Raw genomic sequence first — 21001 nt, 5'->3', positions numbered from 1 at the left:
GATTTTCCATGTCATTACAATAAATTACCTTCTGACTCTACCACAATAACTGTCAGACCACCCCTGTGACCCTGTCCAAGCCACTTTACCACTTTAGCACAATGGTGCTAACAATAGTGTCTACTTCACAGGGCACTTATGAGGATTAAACGGGATTTTTTTTTAAAAGATGCTCTCCTAGTACATGACATGCAGATTCTCAATTAATGATAGCTCTTTACTATTACTACTTTCCCCCTTAATAAAATTATATAATCTCAGGATCAGGAGAAACCAAAAAGTGTGTGCCTGCTGGAGGATAGTATAGAAGTGAGCATAGAGGCCTTCATGAATTTTTTTTCCTACGGTGCTGGACGTTCCTCTGAGCCTGCATTCTGAGCTGACAGTATTTGCCCTTTGAGCATATTTTGGAAAGATATTTCCAAAATTATCTCTTACCACACTTACACGTGTAAGGGATTTATTCCTGTTTTTCAGACAAACATGAACCACAGAGAAGTTCCTTTCAGACAAATCTAAGTCTGGAATGTACGTTGGAGGTCTTATTTACTTCCATCGTAGGGCCACGGGATCTTGATAACTCATGTAATCACTTTCTTCTCCCTTAGGGCAGAACTGCATTCAGGCAAGCAAGGTACCTGTCTACCTATTACTTCAGAGTTTTTAGAAAGGAATATTACATGTTCTTGCTAGCAACGCATTCCAGGCTTTCTCCAGAGCACATTCCAGAACACTTGGAGGAAATTCTCCTAATGTCTATTCTAAATCCCTTCTTCTGCCCTTTAAACCCTTTTTTTTTTTTATTTTTTTTTTTTTAATATTTTATTTTTTCCTTTCTCTCCCCAAAGCCCCCCGGCACACAGCTGTGTACTCTTCGCTGTGGGTTCTTCTAGTTGTGGCATGTGGGACGCTGCCTCAGCGTGGTCTGATGAGCAGTGCCATGTCCACGCCCAGGATTCGAACCAACGAAGCACTGGGCCGCCTGCAGCGGAGCGCGCGAACTTAACCACTCGGCCACGGGGCCAGCCCCTGCCCTTTAAACCCTTTATATCTTATCTTAACCTCAATGGAAATAGAAAATAGGTGCTCACCGTGATTTGGCAAATGTCTTTTTAAGTTTTTGAAATTGCTATTTGGTTTCTCATATCCCTCACCCTCTACCCTAGAATAAGTCAATCCCCGTCTTTTTCTACCTTTTTTATACTTGGGCTTTTTTTGTCCAAAGCTTTATGGGTGGAGGGTTTGTCATTTTGTTGCTCCCGTCCGATACTTCCTGGAGCTATTTATCACCACAACAATGGCAAGGGCCAGGCGGAAGGTGTTCCATATAATAAATCCTCAGTCCAGCCTACCTGTCTGTGAGGTGGTGGCTGCCACACTCCTCCACCACTGCTTGCAGTTCTTCAAAAGTGGTGCCAGAAGGAGCTTTGGAATTACAGTGTAGGCTGCTCAGTGCAGTGGTAGTCTCTCTTGTTTTAATACAAACCTAGCTAAGGTTTCAGTGGAAGAAAGCTCTGGAAGATTTCTCCATCACTCAGAGGCTATCACCAAGAGGTCTTTTCTCTGGCATTTCTGTTTCCTTTTCTTCTGAGATTCTTGCTAGGTTTAACACAGTCCCAGGCTGGGCAGATCTTGGAGACATGCTGCCTCACCTTTAAAAGTGGTCCAAGACGGAATCCTCCCCACACACGTCCTCATGTGTACACACATTCCTGAATCTGACTGGTGTGAGAAGGAAAAAATGGAGGAAAAAATGTTGCTAAGTGTTACAGGAGAAAAAAAAGAATATAATTAAAGAAAATATAAATGCCACATAAACAATCATGTTAATCAAATCTGTCTAGCCCCAGGAGTACCTTGCAGTCAGATGCTGGCTTTGCCTCTTTCTGACTCCGTGTCTCTAGCAGGAAAGGTATCAGAATATGTGATTGGAGGTGTTCTTCCAGAACCTTGTTACTATCTCTGCAAAATCAGTGGACCCCTGTTCTTACTCTCTCAGATTCCCTTGAGTCTCTCTGCTCAGATTGGACTTCTTGTCTGAGGGACTATTCTCATAGAAAGGTCAGTGGTGCTTAACTTTGAGTGGATCCCCACACAGCAAAGTGGCCCAGACAACATGGGCCCTCAGTAAATTCTGAATCACACCAAAAGCAAATCAGGGCATGGTAGGAATTAATACAGAGGGGTACGGGAACATGTGAGCTCCCATAGAAAGATAAAACAGCTTCTCCCTGCTATGGTCTAACTCTCTGAATATGTCATCAGTACCACTGACCCAAAATTTATCATAGCCTGCTTTATAAACCTAGTTACTTTCTTCTCTGTTGATCCATCTTCCCTGAGATTGTAATCTCTTGTCCGGGCTCAGATCTTGCTATTCAATATGGCACTGCTCACAAAACCAGGGCACTTTGTACCCAATGGGTGGATATTAGTTGTTTGCTAAGTAATAGATAAACATTCTACAACAATAACAACAAAATTATATTTGTTATAGTTATAAACATATCTATGGATCTCTTTATATGCACATTAAAATTTAATATATGGAGGTCCACTAGTTTGGAATGTCTTTTATTCCCTAGCTTTATTGAGGTTATGATTGACAAATAAAAAATTTTATATGTTTAAGGTGTACACTGCAGTATTATAAGTATTCCTGGGTAATGATTACTACAATCAAGCTAATTAAGATATCCATCACCTCCCATAGTTAACTGTTTTGTATGTGCATGTGTGTGATGTGGAATGTCTTTTAAAGTGGCCAAAGGTTGGTTCGAGTATGCCTTAGCATATTTTCTGTGCTAAGAAAATCCATAATGCCTGTTAACTTATTAAATTTTGTCGATTAATTTGAGAATGTTTAGAGACACTTTTAAAAGCACCCTGTTTTCAAGTTCCTTAACCACTTGAGTATTTATAAACAATTGAAATGCCACTTCCTTATTATCACTTGAGAAGCTAGTTATTTATTCAGAAAGCAATGTGCCCCTGGATCCTCACCCCAGTTTTGTTAGTGTGTATTGCCTTGAGAACCATAGATGCTCTTTTTCCTATTACTACAAATTAGAGAGATTTTGTTGCAAAACCTTTTAAACTTGTAGAAAGATGACGTTCCTTCCTTTGGTTTCATGACACAAAAATACTTGGTTGTCACCCTAACTCTCAGAGTATTCCTCCTCTGGCAGTAGAAAGGCAAAAAGAAGTCATACAAATAAAGATGATGTGGAAAATAGGAAAGTGTGATAAGGGCGAGGGTGGCAAGAGAAATGATCTGTGAAAGAAAGAGGATGGGGGTGCTGTTATTGTCCTGTGGGTTTAAACCAGTAATTACATTTGGCCTGTGAACAGAAAAATACATGTTTTCGTATAACCTCAATATAGCCTCTCTAATATTTACTGCCAAGACCTAAAATTTCAAGACATATAATGAAGTATTTCTGAAATGACAGAATTCTCACTTTAAATTTTTCCAGTGAAATCTTGTGCAAGAAAAAATTCCATATGTCTTTTATTCTACTCCAGAAGAAGAAACAGCTGTTCTGATTACCCATTTCTAAGACTAAAGAATCTTTAATTGAACACTCTTGAGAAAGATCACAATGAAAGTACTATGAGAACCTTGTTTATTGGATCATTTTACTGTGGGATGCAAGAATGATATAATTCCTAAACAGCCATCATTCTTCCACACCAGTAGTTTGTCAAAAGGTATGTAACAGGTCGTATCAGCTTCAGGAGGTAGAATAAACCAAAAAGGAGTCTTGCCATTCTATGTTTTCAAGGCCTTTGTAAATCTTGAGATCCCACTGGGAATTTTCCACAGTTTTTATAGGGTCCTACCAGATGCTCCCTGCTTACTGTTCTGCACATTGGTCAGAATAGGAAGCAGGGCCTCCCCATTGTACAGCTCCTGGGGGAGCAATTCATGGAGCATCTAGTGAGTTCTGTCTCTTCACAGTGTCAGGAAAAAGTGGCTGCCAAGATGCTGCTAGTAATTAAGAACTTGGCACATGAGGACAGCCAGTAAGCCCATATTAGTTACTACAACATCCAGGTAGAACAGGTGAAACTCCTCTAGGTTTAAGTGGGATTGGGGGACCTTTATAGTCACATTAATGCACCCTACACACAGACACATACACACAGATCTCCCTACTGTTGCTGCCAACTGAGAAAGAAGTGTGGCCCTAGCCACCTGGGAGCGTGAGTTTCTGAGCCCAATGGCCATTAACTCTGTTAATTTAGTAAGGTGATAGGTAGTGATAAGACCCAAAATTTATGTTCACTGATGCTTTGTATAATGGAAACATGCTCATTAAGTATCTTTGGCCAAAGATTTTCCTGTGTAATTAGCAAACATCTTAATTATACACTTGGATTTGAAGCCTTTTCTAATCTTAAAGTATAAAAATAGTACAAATTAGATAAAAAGAAAAGGATTGATTACAAGAGAGACTGCATAGTGTAGAGGTTAAGAGTGTGGGCTCCGAGCCGTGGCTGGATTCAAAGCCTAGCCCCGGTGTTTACTAGCTCTGCAGCCTTGAAGAAGTACTTGATGTCTCTCTGCTTCAGTTTCTTCACCTGTAAAATGGAAATAATAATATTGCCTAATCGTAGGGTCGTGGTGAACATTGGAACGCTTAAAACCTTTAAAAAGTGTTTTGAGCTGTGCTTGGCATGTAAGTGCTCAATAAATTTAGCTTATTGTTATTTTACATATGGCATTTTAAGAGTAATAACTCTACCAATGGTTCATTACACAGTAGAAATTTTGAAAGGGAATAATAATTAACAATTCATAAATTTTATCTTAAAATCTTAGAAACTTCCTTGTATTTTCCACATGGGAGTAAATTGGTATTTCATTAATGGGATGTAATAGTTTATTAAAATTTATTGATTTGAATTTGAAATAAATTTATTCAACAATTATTGAATGCCCATAAGCATCATGGAAAGTGATGTTACAGAAATACATAAGACATTATTAACAACTTTCAGGAGCTTTAATTTGAGCATGCAGCATGTATTAGAAGAGCAGTATAAAATTTTCAAGTATTTTAAAAGGCTACTTTCAGTAATATAAGTATAACTAATTATGTAACTATATTCCCCATACTTTTAGAAAAGATGTTGGTTGAATACATTTGTCTGAAGAATCTGCACACTAATAGTATTCATTACCTTGAACTATTTAAGTAAATATAGATTATTACTTAATTCCAAGTGTGTCTCATATATATTCACAAAATCACAGCACAAAGTTAAATGTAACTGAAATACTAAACATAATGTTGATAATTTGCTCAATAGGTCATGCTACAGGCCACAGTGTTTTGTGTAAGTGCTATAAAAAATATTAAGCATTCTTCTTCATGATATTTCATAGCATTGACCTTAAATCAGCCTTGCGAATAAATACAGCATTATAGACCTAAGGTCTAAAACAAATATGAATTTTATAATTAATTTACAAGCAAATATCGCTTTTAATAAAGTTTGAAAATATCACCCTTGGCTATTTCTAGTCAATCAAATTATTGTTATCATCAGATGTAGTCTTAGAAAGGCTGAGGACATTTTAATGAACTGGAACCTTTTTAATATTTGCAAAATTATGGGAAAGAATAGAAGTAACATTGAAATATTATTTCAGATGTTAGTAATAATTTTCAACATGTTTTTATTTTTCTTATCACTTAGCCCTCTGTGAGATAGGAGTGGGTAGCACTGTTGTGTCTGTTTTTCAGATGAATCACTGGAGGCTTAGAGAAAAGTTTATGTGACACAAAAGCCGTTCCAAGGATCTGATTACCCAAATGACCAATCTGTGCTATTGTGGACTTTCTCAAGCTCTTAGAGAGTCATCAATTGACCAAATCATTATGTTCTTTTCTTCTCCTTCCCTGCTTTTCTAGTTTTGGAGGCGTTTTGCTGATTATTTTTCTTTTGTTCACTCATGTATTCGTCAGAAGCATCTTAGTTACCTACTGTAAGCTCAGCACTACTGGGCAGGACTTTGTTCCAGCTTCCCATTAGCATATATGAATATGATACATCCGCTTTTCATTGAAACAATTCTAAAAATCAGATTTTTCTGCCACAAGTCCTTTATTGAAGGAGGCAATCTGTAAAGAAATGAAGTTATTCAAAATGACTGAAATTTTTTAATTGTTTTGCTAATTTTAAACTTCTTAAAGATAGGAATTACATCCAGTTCATCTTTTAAGCCCAGTTCCAATATTTAATGAATGTGTGGCAGATATATCTCTTGTTGGATAGCAGCTTTTCTTTTATCTGAATTAGTAAATGTTTCTGTGATGAATGTGGTAAATATTAATGGCCATAATTGTAAACATGAATGGTTATTTTTAAAATCAAATTAATCAGTGTGGCATGGCCCTACTCTATGTTAAATTTGTATTTTATGAGTTCCTCACACACGTTTGAACTAAGTAAAAGAAGTCTGGTTTTTCAAGAATTTTCAAATAAATTCTTTAATAAAATTGAAAACCTTACAATTGCAAAGTAAGTTATCACAGCTTTAAGCTCAGTTCTAAACTTTCTTTTCTTTTTATCCATTCATTCATTCGTCTATCTTCCCAATTATCTATCCATCTTCCCATCCAGCCCACTCACCAGCCATCCAGCCACAAACCCTCCCATTGACCTTCCACCTCCCCATTCTTCCATTTCCCATTATCTATTTTAAGAACTCTTGAGAGAAATGTGAAAGAAAGCAGTTGCTATCAAAGTTAATACTGATTCTTTGGTTTTAATTAAGATGACCACATTATTTATTGTCCAAATTGTGGCACTTTGAGGAGTAAACAGGGCACTACTGGTAATCATGCTGGGAAAACAAGCCTAAACTAGGACTAATCGGGGTGAATCAGAACATATGGTCACTTGTGCATAGGATGTTCTAAAAATCTAAAGTGGGATTCCTACATAGTATGATACTTTTTAGTGCCAGACTATATGATATGTGAATTATCTATTTATATTAAAAACAGAGTGGGACAGATTCTTAAAGATTGTGTATGTGTGTATTGGTGTAACTTACACCTGAATTTCTTTGTAGCATCAATTCCTATACATTTACTAATTAGCTCCCCAGTTTGGAATCATCCAGATAGTTAATTTCTTCCCTTTTGTTGCCTTTCTTCGGGGTTGATTGCTCTCCCGTTCATTCAATGGAAACTATAAATAACTTTCTATAGGTGTAGCATTTACCAAGGTGCCATGGGGGCTGTAAAAGAGGAGGAACACCCAGTCTTTGTGTTTGAGCAGTTCACAATATAGCTGGGGACATAGGGCTGGCAGCATTTGTACAAAATGACTACTCTACATACACAAGCGATTGCCCATGGACCACAACAGGAAGAGTAAGTGGTAGAGAAGCATCAAAGAAGAACTATTAAAGAAGCCAAAGAAAGCTAATTAGAGGGAGGAGAGACCACCCTGTGATGATAAACTCAATGAGGCCATTGTAGCACTGTTGGCAGCTCTTTGGTGGATACTAAGTGGGCATTATTGGCTTATATAAGATATAGTTGAGATGTATGAAACTTGTGAGCATGTGAAGTAGTTGATCCTTCCTCTGAACTCTTATCTCCATTTTACATTTACTAGCTGTGTGATCTTGGATGGATATTTAGCCCTCCTGGTCTCAGTTTCTTCGTTATAAAATGAGAATCATAATGATACCTACTCATAAAATTGTTAAATCGGTTAATTTATATAAAGCATTTAGGACAGTGCCTGGTATTAGAAAAATATTGAAAAGGTACTGTTCCTGTTGGTATAACAAGTTATCTTAAGAGGAAAAATATGCTTTAACCAATATAAGTCAATGTTTGATTGTAATTTACCTCATGTATTGTATCCCAAACATAATTTTAATTTGCTTTTATCATTTATAATTTTTTTTACAGCTCGAAAGTCAAAGAAGTTGGGAAAGTTAAAAGGGATTCACGATGAACAGTCACAGCAGCAACAGCCCCCACCCCCGCCTCCACCCCCCCAGAGCCCCGAGGAAGGGACAACCTACATCGCTCCTGCGAAAGAGCCCTCAGTCAACACAGCACTGGTTCCTCAGCTCTCCACGATTTCACGAGCACTCACACCTTCCCCTGCTATGGTCCTTGAAAACATTGAACCCGAAATTGTGTATGCAGGCTATGACAACTCAAAACCGGACACAGCCGAAAATCTGCTCTCCACGCTAAACCGCTTAGCAGGCAAACAGATGATTCAAGTCGTGAAGTGGGCAAAGGTAATTCCAGGTAGGATTGCCTCTCCTTTCACAGTCTGCATCTTGATTTAGACAAGTGAGGGCAACAAATTTTGCCATATCCGACAGTGCGATTGGAGTTAGCTTTCTGTTAGATCCTGATGTCAAATTTTTAAGGTGATATCCAGTGAATCAAGTTTGCAGGAAAAATCTGGTTAATGTGCTCATTTCTCCTGAGAAGTTGTGTTCTATTATTAATATAATATATACATTTCTTCTGTTGATGATTAAAATGGGATATTTTGTCCCAAAAATATTAGTAAGGTAAAAAACACTCTGTTTGTGAAAGCACAAACTAAGCCCATTATTAGTAGCTCATACCCAGGGCTAATCTAACCACACACCAGGTAAACCAAGACCTATTAAGTAAGATGTCTAAGACCCTGAAAGACTCTTCTTTCTGAAAATATCATTTTACCCCCAGCACCCTTTAAATTGTGCTTGAAATTCCTACTTTAGCCATTTTTATGCTATAGGATTTTATTAATAAGGCCCCTATTAAGCTACAGAAACATCACTTAGAATTGCTATCAGATTGTCCCTGTTCGTTAACCCAAAACAGTTTCTTAGATTCCCTGTGGTCAACCAGCAGCCATAAGAAGAAAGATTGGGGAAAGTTCTGATGACTGACTGTCCAAAGAGCTTGTCCAAGTGAAACTACATACAAACAGAAGAATTCCATGATGCCACTGGGAATGTAGGGGGGAGAAAAGGAACAGAAGAAGGAACAGAAGAAGGGCTTGAGAAGGAAGACTGTGAGAGAGAGAGGACAGGTGCTAAGGATGCTTATTCTGTTTCAGAACTTTGTTGAAGTCTGGTATTATCCTCGACTATAGGAAGCAAGGAATAATCCTTTTTCAGCCACTGCAAACTCAGGAAAAGTAAAATCTTCCACATTAATGCAGATATGCAGGTGTTGACAGTTATTAAGTTACCGTTTATTTTAATGTTATTCATTGTGAGTAGGATGAAGCAAGCTTCACATGTTAACACAAATTCTTTCAGTCTCACCAAGGGTTTTAGACCGTCATCCACAATGAAGCTCCCTAAACTCCCCAGCTTAATTGCCCTGGCAGTTCACCCTCATTGAGAATTTAGAATGACTCCGAAATGAAATGTTGAAGAGGGCCAGGCCCATGGTGGTTGCTCCATAAATGGCTCTGGAATTGATTTGAGTTATTAGAGAAAGGTGGCTGTTTGGGGTTGACTTAAGAAGCTTCTTCCTGGAATGTACTTAAATGCTAAGTGTATTTCTGTGATTAATTGTTCTGTTCTCCAGGATTTAAAAATTTGCCTCTTGAGGACCAAATTACCCTAATCCAGTATTCTTGGATGTGTCTATCATCATTTGCCTTGAGCTGGAGATCGTACAAACATACGAACAGCCAATTTCTCTATTTTGCGCCAGACCTAGTCTTTAATGAGTAAGTACCTATTAATTAGCCTTCATAAAATAAACTGCAGAGTTATTTGTTATGCTTTTTTTATGATTTCTAAACAGATGTACATTTGTAAAAGGATCCACTGATATTAGCATTTTTTAAGAGTTAAAAATCTATCATTTGAGAACTTAAAAGTTACTTTTTACAAACTGATAATGCACATGTCTGAGCGTATATAAATCAGTATATATAGAGCTCACATAATAGTATGTGGGAATTGTCCCAAAAGAAAGATGATCCAATTGGCTCCAAAAACTTGACTGGTACAAAGCCACAATTAATAGAAAACAGTCTCTTGGTATCTACTCCAGTTGGGAAGACTATCTAATTTCTAGGAAATGTGAATATATAAAGTGCCAGTTTTTGCAGGCATCCATATAATGGTGCTTTTGTTAACAGTATACAGCTGCTCAATGTTGTTTTCATGACAATCATAATTACCCTTCTTTGCAATCATAAAAGAAGCCAAAATGTTATTCTGTAGTACAACATTTTTAGTTTTATGATGCGTTTAAAAAGATTGAAAGAATTAGAATATATTTTCTTTGGCTGTGAATTCCCTTCCTATGTTAAGTTTACATTTTAATACTGTTTGCATTCCACATTAGCACATTTCGTTTGTTTATATCCAGCGGTGCTTCGTTGTAATTGTTGGGTCAAGAAATACTTAAAATAAAAAGGAACGTTTGAATTATGATAGTAACCACAGCCACATTCTAGCAGATGGCTCTCTCAAGAGATATGAAAATAGGGTTATTCAGTAGGGAAGGAAGCAGGTGAGAAATAGATTGGTGATAAAAGAAAGAAAAGCAGTACAAAAAATTAAAAGTGGACACAGTGCCAAGATGCCTAAATAGTACCAGCAATAATTTATCTAAGAGTACCAGTTCACCCAAATATGGTGTATTGCAAAGACAATTTAATCTGAAGATTAATTTGGAAACGTCAGTTGTTGGTTCTCGAGGTGGCCCTTCTTTTGGCAATTAGTCAGAAAGAATAATTCAACTGCATAAAGTTTCACCAAAAGCATAAAGTGAGGCCAAACAACTGACATGCGCATTTTAATTTACTTGTTTTCCTCAGTAATCAGTTGATATTATTACATAGTAAGCCTGTTTTTAAATATGATCTGTAAACCAAAAGAAAAACATATTAAGGAGGGTCTTTGTTTTAAAAGGAAGTGTGGGTAAATAAGAATCTCTATTAGTGTCTCCATTTGATTTTGTTTTAATGGAAGATTAGATTGATCCATTTAATTTTATTTAATACATCTGTTGATTTTTTGTCATAAATATATATAACATAAAATTTTCCATTTTAACCGTTTTTAAGTGTACAAATCAGTGACATTAATTACATTTACATTGTTGTGCAACGATCTCCAGTACTTTTTCATCAACCCAAATAGAAACGGAACCCATAAAGCAATATCTCCACATTCTCCCCTTCCCCAAACACCTGACGCCTCTGGCATATGAATTTGCCTGTTCTGGATATTTCATGAAAATAGAATCATGCAGCGTGAGTCCTTTTGCATCTGGCTTATTTCACTTAGTGTAATGTTTTCAATGTTCATCCATTTAATAGCATGTATCAGCATTTCATTTCATGGGTGAATAATATTCCATTGTATGTATAAGAAGCGACCCTCTTTGTTCGAAGATGCCAGATTTCTGAATTGGCCTACCGGCCACATTTATTTGTAAGCCCAAAGTCGGTACTTGCAGCTCTTCTGCGGTCATTCACAGATGTGTGCAGAGCGGCAATAAATTTGAGTCGCCCAGCATGTACATTTCAGCTGAGGCTCTGTGCCTTCTTGTTTTGGCTCTCATACTGTAAGCAAGTGCCCTTTTCATGGTCTATTTAGTGCTACGTTTCTTGCATTGGTGTGCTTTTTATTGGTGATTTCACTGTTTAAAATGACCCCCAAGCACAGTGCTGAAGTGCTGTCTAGTGTTCCTAAGTGCGAGAAGGCTGTGAGGTACCTTGGGGAAAAAATACAGGTATTAAGTAAGCTTCTTTCAGGCATGAGTTACAGTGCTGTGGGCCATGAGTTCATGTTGATGAACCAACAATATGTATTAATAAGGTGTCTTTAAACAAAAAATACACATAAAACAAGATTGTGTATAGATCAGTTGAAAATGTTATGACCAGTGGTTCTGGAGAACCTAACACTGTGTTTCCCCGAGGAAGAGCAGTTCAATATTTGCTAATTCAGTGTTCATTGCAATTTTATAGCATATAGCTACTTTATTTTTACCAAATAAAGAGAATTAACCACATTTTATCTATCCATTCATCTGTTGATGGACACTTGGGTTGTTTCCACCTTTGACTGTTATGAATAATGCTGCTATAAACATTTGTGTATAAGTGTCTGTTTGAGACCACCAACCTGTTTTCCAGAGCAGTTGCACCATTTTACATTCCCACCAGCAATGTAACAAGAGTAACAAGAATCCCGGTTTCACCACATCCTTGCTAACACTTTGTTTGTTTTGGGGTTTTTTTTTTAATAGATATACTAGTAGATGTGAAGTGGTTTGGGGGTTTTTTTGTTTGTTTTTAATTGAAAATATATATGACATAAACATTGTGTAAATTGAAGGTGTACAACATGTTGATTTGGTACATTTTTATATTGTGATATGATTGCTATCAGGTCGCCTAATTATCCTCTCTTTTTTGTGGTGAGAGCAAGTAAGATCTAGTCTCTTAGCAAGTTTGATGATTATAATACAACATTGTTTATATCACTATACTGTGCATTGGATCTCCAGGACTTGTCTACTAGTCGTAAGTTTGTACCTTTAAACAGTCTCTCTCCTGTTCCCCCATCCCCCCACCCCCAGTAACCACCATCTTACTCTGTTTTTATGAGTTAGGCTTTTTTAAATTTCACATAGAAGTGATATCATACAGTATTTACTGTCTTTGTCTTGCTTCTCTCTTAGTAGGTGTGAGTGGTATCTCATTGTGGTTTTGACTCGCATTTTCCTAATGACTGGTGATGTTGGGCATCTTTTCACAGGCTTACTGGCCATTTGTACATCTTCTTTGGCGAAATGTCCATTCAAGTCCTTTGCCCTTTTTTTTTTTTTTTTGAAGATTGGCACCTGAGCTGACATCTGATACCAATCTTCCTTTTTTTCCTTCTTCATCTTCTTCTCCCAAAAGCCCCCCAGCACATAGTTGGATATTCTAGTTGTGAGTGCCTCTGATTGTGCTATGTGGGATGTCACCTTAGCATGGCTTGATGAGCGGTGCCATGTTCGCGCCCAGGATCCAGATCGGCGAAACCCTGGGCCACCAAAGCAAAGCGCACGAACTTAAGCACTCGGCCACGGGGCCAGCACCTCCTTTGCCCATTTTTAATTGGGTTTGTTTATCTTTTTGTTCTTGAGTTGTAGGAATTTTTTATATATTCTGGATATTAAACACTTATCACTTACATGATTTGTAGATATTTTCTCCCGTTCTGTGGGTTGTCTTTTCACTCTCTTGATAGTGTCCTTTGATGCACTTCTAAAATTAAAGTTTTAAATTTTAGATCCGATTTATCTATTTTTTTTCTTTCGTTGCCTATACTTTTGGCATCATCTATTAACTTTTAATTGTGTGCAAACAACCAAGTATGCAGGTTCCAAACAGAGTGCAAAATTGTAAGAGTCCTTTTTAACAAATGAAGCTGAAGTAAAGCAACTTATATTTGAAGCCTGGAAAAATTAGTGTCGTTAAAGAGTTTTAGAAATAAATAAGAGATAAAGAAAAAGGAAGAAAAGGTCATATAAGCTTTGTATGCATTTGTCTGTTCTAGAAAATATTAATAGAAATAAAGTGGAAAAAATTTGCTTTCTAATATTGTAAGTTGTTAAACGTTATGACATTATGTAACTGTTAGAATAAAAATTTTGTTCTCAGTTCTTAAAACTTTTGACCTCAACTCCAACCTAGACTTCTCTCGGTTTTCTCTCAACTAGAAAGAATAGAATGGAGCCGTGCTTTTTTAAAGGTGACAGGGCTACTCCCAGCAAACATTTGGAAACGACATAAAGCCTGTTGGTCAAATCACATCAACAGAGGTCGGTGCCACATCTCTATCACAGGGTGCTGTGACAGACCCTGTGTTTTTTGGGGAAAGTACTAAGTTACAGAGGATGGCATGCAACTCAAGTCTGAATGCATATGCTTGATTCATCCTACATTTATTCAAGGAATATTTACTAACTGTTGTCAGTGTTGTAGGCAACAGTTTTAGAATAGTGAGGAAAAAAAGATACAGTCCCTGTCTTGTATAGTCTAATGAGGGAGACAGAAATTAATCGAAGAATCCTAAAATTATAATTGTGATAAGTATTGAAAGGAAAAGTGCCTTGAGAGCAGCTAATGGGAAGTATTGATCTAGTTAGGGATTGATTAAACTAGTGTCAACCAGGTGAAGGAAATATAGGAGGAGGAAAACTGATCCAGACTAAAGGACTAGCATGTGCAAAGGCCCAATGGCAGAAATGAACTGAATGCAAGACAACGTAGTGATGGACATGGAGAGAAATGCAGAGATGCTGAAAGGCAAAATCAACAGGAATTGTTGGTGGTTGGATTCTGGTAGAGATTGGAGAGGAGGAGGAAGAAGTAGATGTCTAGGATGACTTCCAGGCCTCTGCCTTAAGTGCCAGGTAGGATTTGGTGCCACTCACAGGGATAGGGAGCCAGAGCAGAGGACCAGGGCTTGGAGGGGAAGAGGAAGGCGATGAGGTGTGAGGGCAATTTTGAGCATGTTAAGATTGAATTGCCTTTGAAACATCCAAGAGGAGATATTAAATAGGCAGCTATTTATATGGGTCGGAAGCTTAAAGAGAGGTCCCAGCTGAAGATAAAAGTTTCAAGCTCATTTTAGAGGTGGTGGTTAAAGGAAGAAAGACAGGAGAATGCTATGTCACTCTCAGAAAGGAAAATATGGCTGCCAATATTAAATGCTGTTGGAATCCCAGTGAGAGGTGAACTGCAAAGTTCCAGCAGGCCTCACCCATTGCCTGCCAACCCCCACACATTCATGTCTTCTGGACATGTCCCTGCTCTTTCCCTCAGCCAGTAACTGTACTTCCATACCCTTCCATCAAAGGGAAAGAATGATCTGGCATTTTGTGCAAGGGAGTAATGTATGCCGCTCAGCTGAGGGTAGAATGCACTGATGCAATCCTCCGTGGCTCTCCCACCAACGCTCAGCTGTTTGAGACCACCCCTCACCTGCACTGGCAGCTCTTTTTTAAGTGTCTTTATCCTTCCCTTTTTTCCTTTATTTATTTATTTATTTTTTATTTTTTTATTTTTTTGAGGAAGATTAACCCTGAGCTAACTACTGCCAGTCCTCCTCTTTTTGCTGAGGAAGCCTGGCCCTGAGCTAACATCCGTGCCCGTCTTCCTCTACTTTATATGCGGGACGCCTACCACAGCATGGTGTGCCAAGCGGTGCCATGTCCGCACCCGGGATCCGAACCAGCAAACCCCGGGCCACCGAGAAGTGGAACGTGCAAACTTAACTGCTGCACCACCGGGCCAGCCCCTATCCTTCCCTTTTTTCACTGGTACCTTCTCACTAAAATCACGGACTTTGTCTTAATCTTTTTTTTTTTTTTGAGGAAGATTAGCCCTGAGCTAACATCTGTGCCCCTCTGCCTCTATTTTATATGTGGGGCGCCTACCACAGCATGGCTCGACAAGCAGTGTGTACGTCTGCACCCGGGATCCGAACCAGCAAACCCCGGGTGCCCAAAGCACAGCGCACAAACTTAACCACTACGCCACCGGGCCAGCCCCAAGTCTTAATCATTTTTTAATATCCAGCACCTGACATTGTGTCCAAGGCATAATAGGTACTCCATAAATATTTGCTGAATAAATGAATTATTGAACAAATAAATAAAACAGTCTATTGCAGTCATGCACCACATAAGGTTTCAGTCGATGACAGACCAAGATTAGTACTATATAGCCTAGGTGTGGAGTAGGCTATCCCATCTAGGTTTGTGTAAGTACACTCTATGATGTTCCACGAAGACAAACTCACCTAATGATGCATTGCTCAGAATGTATCCTGGTGATTAAACAACGCATGACTGTAATCAGTCTAGAAGGGGCTTTCTAAGTTATTGCTAATTATGAGGGCAAAGTTTATCATAAAGCAGTGTGACATGGGGATGCCTTGTTTTCACAAACAGAGACATTGCTATATTTAAAACAGGGAGCAGAACTTTAACAGGTGATTATTTGTGTTCGTCTTCAACTGCGAAATGGATCTCTAAGTTCCCAAAGACCTTTTGCTTCAGCTGTGTACTGGCATTATTGGAGTTGGAGGAACCGTGGAAAGTAGGGAATAATTAAGGAAAATATTCTTTCCAATTTTTTATTAAACATTAGGGTGAAGATATGAGTTAATATTTTAAATTAGCGTAGAACTTTTCTTATTATAAGCTCAAAACTTTTCAAATATGTATTAAATGATTAATTATTCAATTTTACCTTGAAACAGCTTATCATATATTGCTGCAGATCGCTGCAAGTATTCGAATTTCTTATCAATTCAGTACACATATTAAAACTCCCATTTAAGCCTGTAATGAAATTCCTTCAAATTGTTTTTTTCTTTTTAATTTCTGAAATGAAGGCTCAGTGTTAATGTTCTCTTTTAAGTCTTAGCCAATATTTTAGAATTAAAAGTATATTTAAAAGCATGTTTATATCGTCTCAAGTATTAGCCCAATAAAAGATGTTTTTTGAATATTCTTTCACTGTCTTCGTAATTCTAAACCTTTTATTATTTTGGCTCAGAGACTGTTGGTAAGATTGAGAGAGAAGGAGAGCGGGTTGGTAGTTTTAGTCTTAGTGCCACTTTCTGAGCCCCTCTGCCTGAATGTGCTGAGTGTGTCTACAGGGGGGAAGACGTTTGCCTTGGTTTATGAGTGGGGGGAGGTAAATTAGACCCACGGCGTCCTCTGGGTTAAGTGCTGGTTGTACAATGGCAGCACCAGTAGAAAAGTATAGGACTCGGTTGTCAGTCATTTCATGTCATGTTTTCATGGAGTGCTGCCCGTCCCTGGCGTGTCTCCAGTGGGGGATCACTCTGTGGCCATAGTGCGGTTGTCCTAAGTGAGGGGTTCTCCTGGGGGACTCTGCCAACAGGACAGTGCCTTTAAGGTCCCTCTGCATTCAAGATCTTGGTCCTAAAGCTTCAGTAGGCCTGGCTCACACCCGGGCTGCGTGTTCCAAGGCTGTGTCACTGTCTCGCAGGCTGGAATCAGAGTGTCCTCAGGGAGGCCAAGGGTGGTTGGAGTTAGAATGTGGCATGCCCCGCCCTGAACTCCTGAAGCAGAGGAGGGGGTGATAGTCTGGAGCCACTAGAGGTGACTTCTGTGCCCGGACTCTTGCTCCAGCAGGGTTAGGGCCAGTGACGGATGAGGGACGGGAGTTCTGCTGAGAGGAGCCAGGGAAGTAGGATGAGCCTGGTCAGCTTCCCCTGCACTGGCTCCACCGCTGCCCCTCCTCCATCCCCAGCCTCTGTGCAGTGCCTGTAGTTTCTAGTCTCGGACCTCCTCCCTACTCCTCTCCCTTCCCCACTTTCTCATTCCCTTCCCTCCTCACCTCCTTCCTCCCGCCTCCTGCTCCTCTCCTCTTTGTTCTTCCCTGTCTCTCTCTCTCTCTTTCACATACACACACACACCCCCCCCACACCTACACCTCTTTTCCTGTCACTGAAAAACCAGCAGCCTTCTGAGATTTCCATTATTTTATTGTATTTTTTTTACTTCTGACTCAGTATGAGGGAATAAACTTTAAAAGAAAAAACAAGTCCTCTCTCCGTTGGACCCTGCCCTGTACCAGCAGCTGGAGGGCCAGGGTCTGCAGCATGGTCCAAGCATTTTGTTTGTTGGACGGGAGTCACAGCTTCCCCTTGAGGTGGTGCATGTCCTGCCTGGGTCATCATAGTTGCCACTGCTGCCTGCTGTTTTGTACCTGGGCCTCCTCACCCATGCCTGGCCCCTATGGATGCTTGAGTTTGAGACTCCTGAATAAAGAAAAATGACATTGCAAATAGAAAATGGTCAATCCTTGTCTGCAAGCACAGAAGCATTGCAGAATGGGCTTCTCTTTCTTTTGCACAAAGGTAGGGTATAGAGGACATCTTGTCATCTGAAGGAGGTTAGGCAGAGGGAACTCTAGGAGAAGGTGCAGTGGGCCCTGAGGAGACTTTATAAGCTACAAATGAGAAGTAACCAGTCAGTCATATATGGGGGCAGAGGAAGGGTAGGTGCAGTCCCCAAAACAGGAGGTATTTCCTTCCCTTCTTTTTCCTCTCCTCATTTAAACAGTATTTCTTCCCCATTATCAACCTAGCATAATGATAAGAAGTAGAGTTGGAGTGAAAAATTACTTCCAGACATTTCAGCAGAGGAATTGAGAGGAGGGAAGTTCCTGAAGAAATGGGTAACTTAGCTGTGGATGCTGTTTCTGAGTTACTGCTCACATCAGGAAAAGTTCCTGAAATAGCATGCAAGGGACAGGGAGTGCCCTCACCTGGGAGAGATGAGGACACTGAAGTGAGTAGTACTGACTGACAACTAGAACTGTAGGTAGACTATCTTGCTTCTTGACCTGTCTTCCCTTTCGTCAAACCCTGCCTCTCCTTTTGGACCACCCTTGGGAGAAGGAGGCAAGTAATATTCAGTGCATTGGTTCAACACATATTTCTTGAGCAACTTCAATATACCAAGCACTGTTCTAGGCACTGGGAATACAACAATGGACAGAACATGGAACTCACACTCTGGTGGCAGGTGGGTGGGATTGTGGAAAAAAATGAAAGGAGCGTTGTGAAGAAATCCCACCCACTGTATCCCCAGGGAGTATGGCTCAAGTAACATACCATCATCCTTGTATACAACCACAAAAAAGTGGTATTTAAAATAGTAAGGTGCATCTTGAATGAATTCTCTCCAAGGATTTATTAGCACCCTTGGTTAGCCACGTTGACCTCCTTTTCATGCTTTGAAGGATCCAAGCTCATTCTTGACTCAGGCCCTTTACTGTTTGCTCTATGCAGGAGAATGGTTCTTTCTCACCATATCGTCTCAGCTCAGAATATTCCTCGTTCAGACAGATTTTGTCTGACCACAAGATCTCGAGTAGACCCCTCCGCCCAGTCCCTCCCCACCATATCACGTGTTTATCTTCCCCCTAGCAGGTCTCCTGCCCTCATAGCAGTCTTAGGGAGGGCAAGAACCTGGCCTGTCGGGTTTACCTTTGCATTGCCAACACCTACCATACCGTCTGGCATTAGTAAGTGCTTGATGAACTAATTCATTTGACAGTGCTGTTTTCAGCATTATTTCCTGCTGCTTCTCTGCATAAAGTCTGTGCCAGCCAAATTAACCTTTCCAGTCCCTTAGTCCTGGCCTTCCCCTGCTGTGCCTTTGCTCCTAACGTTTTCCTTTTCCTTCCCTCAAGCCCAACCCAAAGGACGCTTCCTCTCTGATAACTGCTCTTACCATCCAAGTCAAGAGTAACTTTTTTCCCCTAAAACTCTTTTTTGTATACCACTTTTTTTTTCCTGTATCGATCATTTGGTGCTTATTGTATTTTATATATGTTTTCACTCCAGGTAGACTGTAAACTCCTAGAGTACAGACAGTATACTTTGTAAAATTTTCTGTAATGTCTAGCAAAATGCTTTCTACATAATTGGCACTCAGTGACTGTTTCTGGTTTGTTAATGAGTACTCTTCTTAGCAGAAGGGTCAGAAGCAAGTTTCCTGATGTGAGTTTACCCTGCAATGCATTTAGAACTTAGCATGTGAACTTAATGAAAAGGATTCATTTTTGTAGAGTTCTTTCAAGTTTTACTTCAAGAACACTGCTGTGTGTTAATATTTCTTGCATAGTACTTCCTGTAGTATACTTGAGAAATGTCCTAAGTAGTTAATGAAGCTGGGTAATTGCCAGTATAGTGTGAAATTAAAGCAAAACAAATAGGAGACTGCAAGTGGAATGAACTGTTTAAGCTGTATATAACTATATTGGGATCACACGGAGCAGTAATGATGCGAGAAATATGTCCAAGCTTTACTCTGGCTAACTGGAGGGAGCTATTTTTCATTTTGAATAAAAGTCAAAACCAGTTTGAGATCTTCTGTCCTCTTTAAGAGGCTTAGTGTGGCTAATATTAGCATGTTGCTTTTTATTTCAGTTAATGTGCGCAAGGAATTTGGTCTCTTCAGCTAAAAATACTCTTTCCAATACAAAATAAAATCACTGGAGTGAACTTCTTTATTGAAAAATTGATAGAGAAAAATTAACTTTGGTGCAGTGATTGTGTTGCGAGATTGGGCAGGTGGCAAGGAATGGCTTAATCAGTTACAAAACGAAGGAGGGCTCCAGGCTTCCTCCCTTGACGCAGGTCATAGGACACAAAGATGGTAGCTTTGATGGTGCCCCTCTGGATTGAAGGAGAACACACTTGCGTGTGTCATGATAGATAAAGTGGTTTCTGAACTTGTGTCTTTAGACACTTCTAGAACCCAAACTGAGCCACATGATGATCCATTTTTATTGTTTCACGTGTGAAGGATAGTTTTGGTTTTATATGCCTCACTTCCGCCCATGAACCCTAAGCTATTTTAATAAGCTTCTGTATTTGGAAGGCTCTGAGAGGTTATTTAATTTTTATTGGGTTCTGGGATTGATACTTTTCTGAAAGAAACAAGGAGAGAAACAGAAAAAAAAAACAAAAAAGAAGGTCATTTTTGGAGACCCTTAGCCTCCTGGTTAAAGTTCATCTGTGGATCTGGATTGTTAGGGCTGCAGTAGGCGTAGTGCCCCAGCCAATGTACATATTTACAGGTATGGCAACCTTTGTCTAACTTGGCCCATCATCTGTGCCTTCCATCTTGAAATAGACACTATCTCAATAGACTCAGTGGAATTCATAGTTTATAAACTCCTAATTTCCTTTTTGCCACAGGTGTAATATCCCTGTCTGTCAATGTCACCTCGAGCTCTAACAAAATACCACAGGCTGAGTGGCTTAAACAACAAACATTTATTTCTCACAGTTCTGGAGGCTGGAAGTCCAAGATCAGGGTGCCAGGATGGTCAGGTTCTGGTGAAGACCCTCTTCCTGGTTTGCAGACAGTGCCTTCTGACTGTCCTCACGTGACAGGGCGAGGAAGCTCTAGTGTGTCTTCTTACAAGGACACTAATCCCA

At 39.4% G+C, this 21001-nt stretch overlaps 1 protein-coding gene across 4 annotated transcripts in view; it reads left to right on the top strand.

Annotated features, from left to right (window-relative positions):
• Positions 1–21001, top strand: part of NR3C2 (nuclear receptor subfamily 3 group C member 2) — a 326934-nt gene that overhangs the window by 251484 nt on the left and 54449 nt on the right. For all 4 annotated transcript variants that reach the window (XM_044767137.2, XM_044767138.2, XM_044767139.2 and 1 more), the window contains exons 5-6: positions 7941–8291; positions 9579–9723. In XM_044767137.2, the coding sequence (XP_044623072.2) occupies positions 7941–8291; positions 9579–9723 (496 nt within the window). The remainder of the gene's footprint in view (positions 1–7940; positions 8292–9578; positions 9724–21001) is intronic.

This window comes from Equus asinus, chromosome 3, assembly GCF_041296235.1.
Source record: "Equus asinus isolate D_3611 breed Donkey chromosome 3, EquAss-T2T_v2, whole genome shotgun sequence".
Classification (NCBI taxonomy): Eukaryota; Metazoa; Chordata; class Mammalia; order Perissodactyla; family Equidae; genus Equus; species Equus asinus.
Note: the sequence above shows the minus strand (reverse complement) of the source record. Positions and strands in the feature narration are given on the sequence as shown.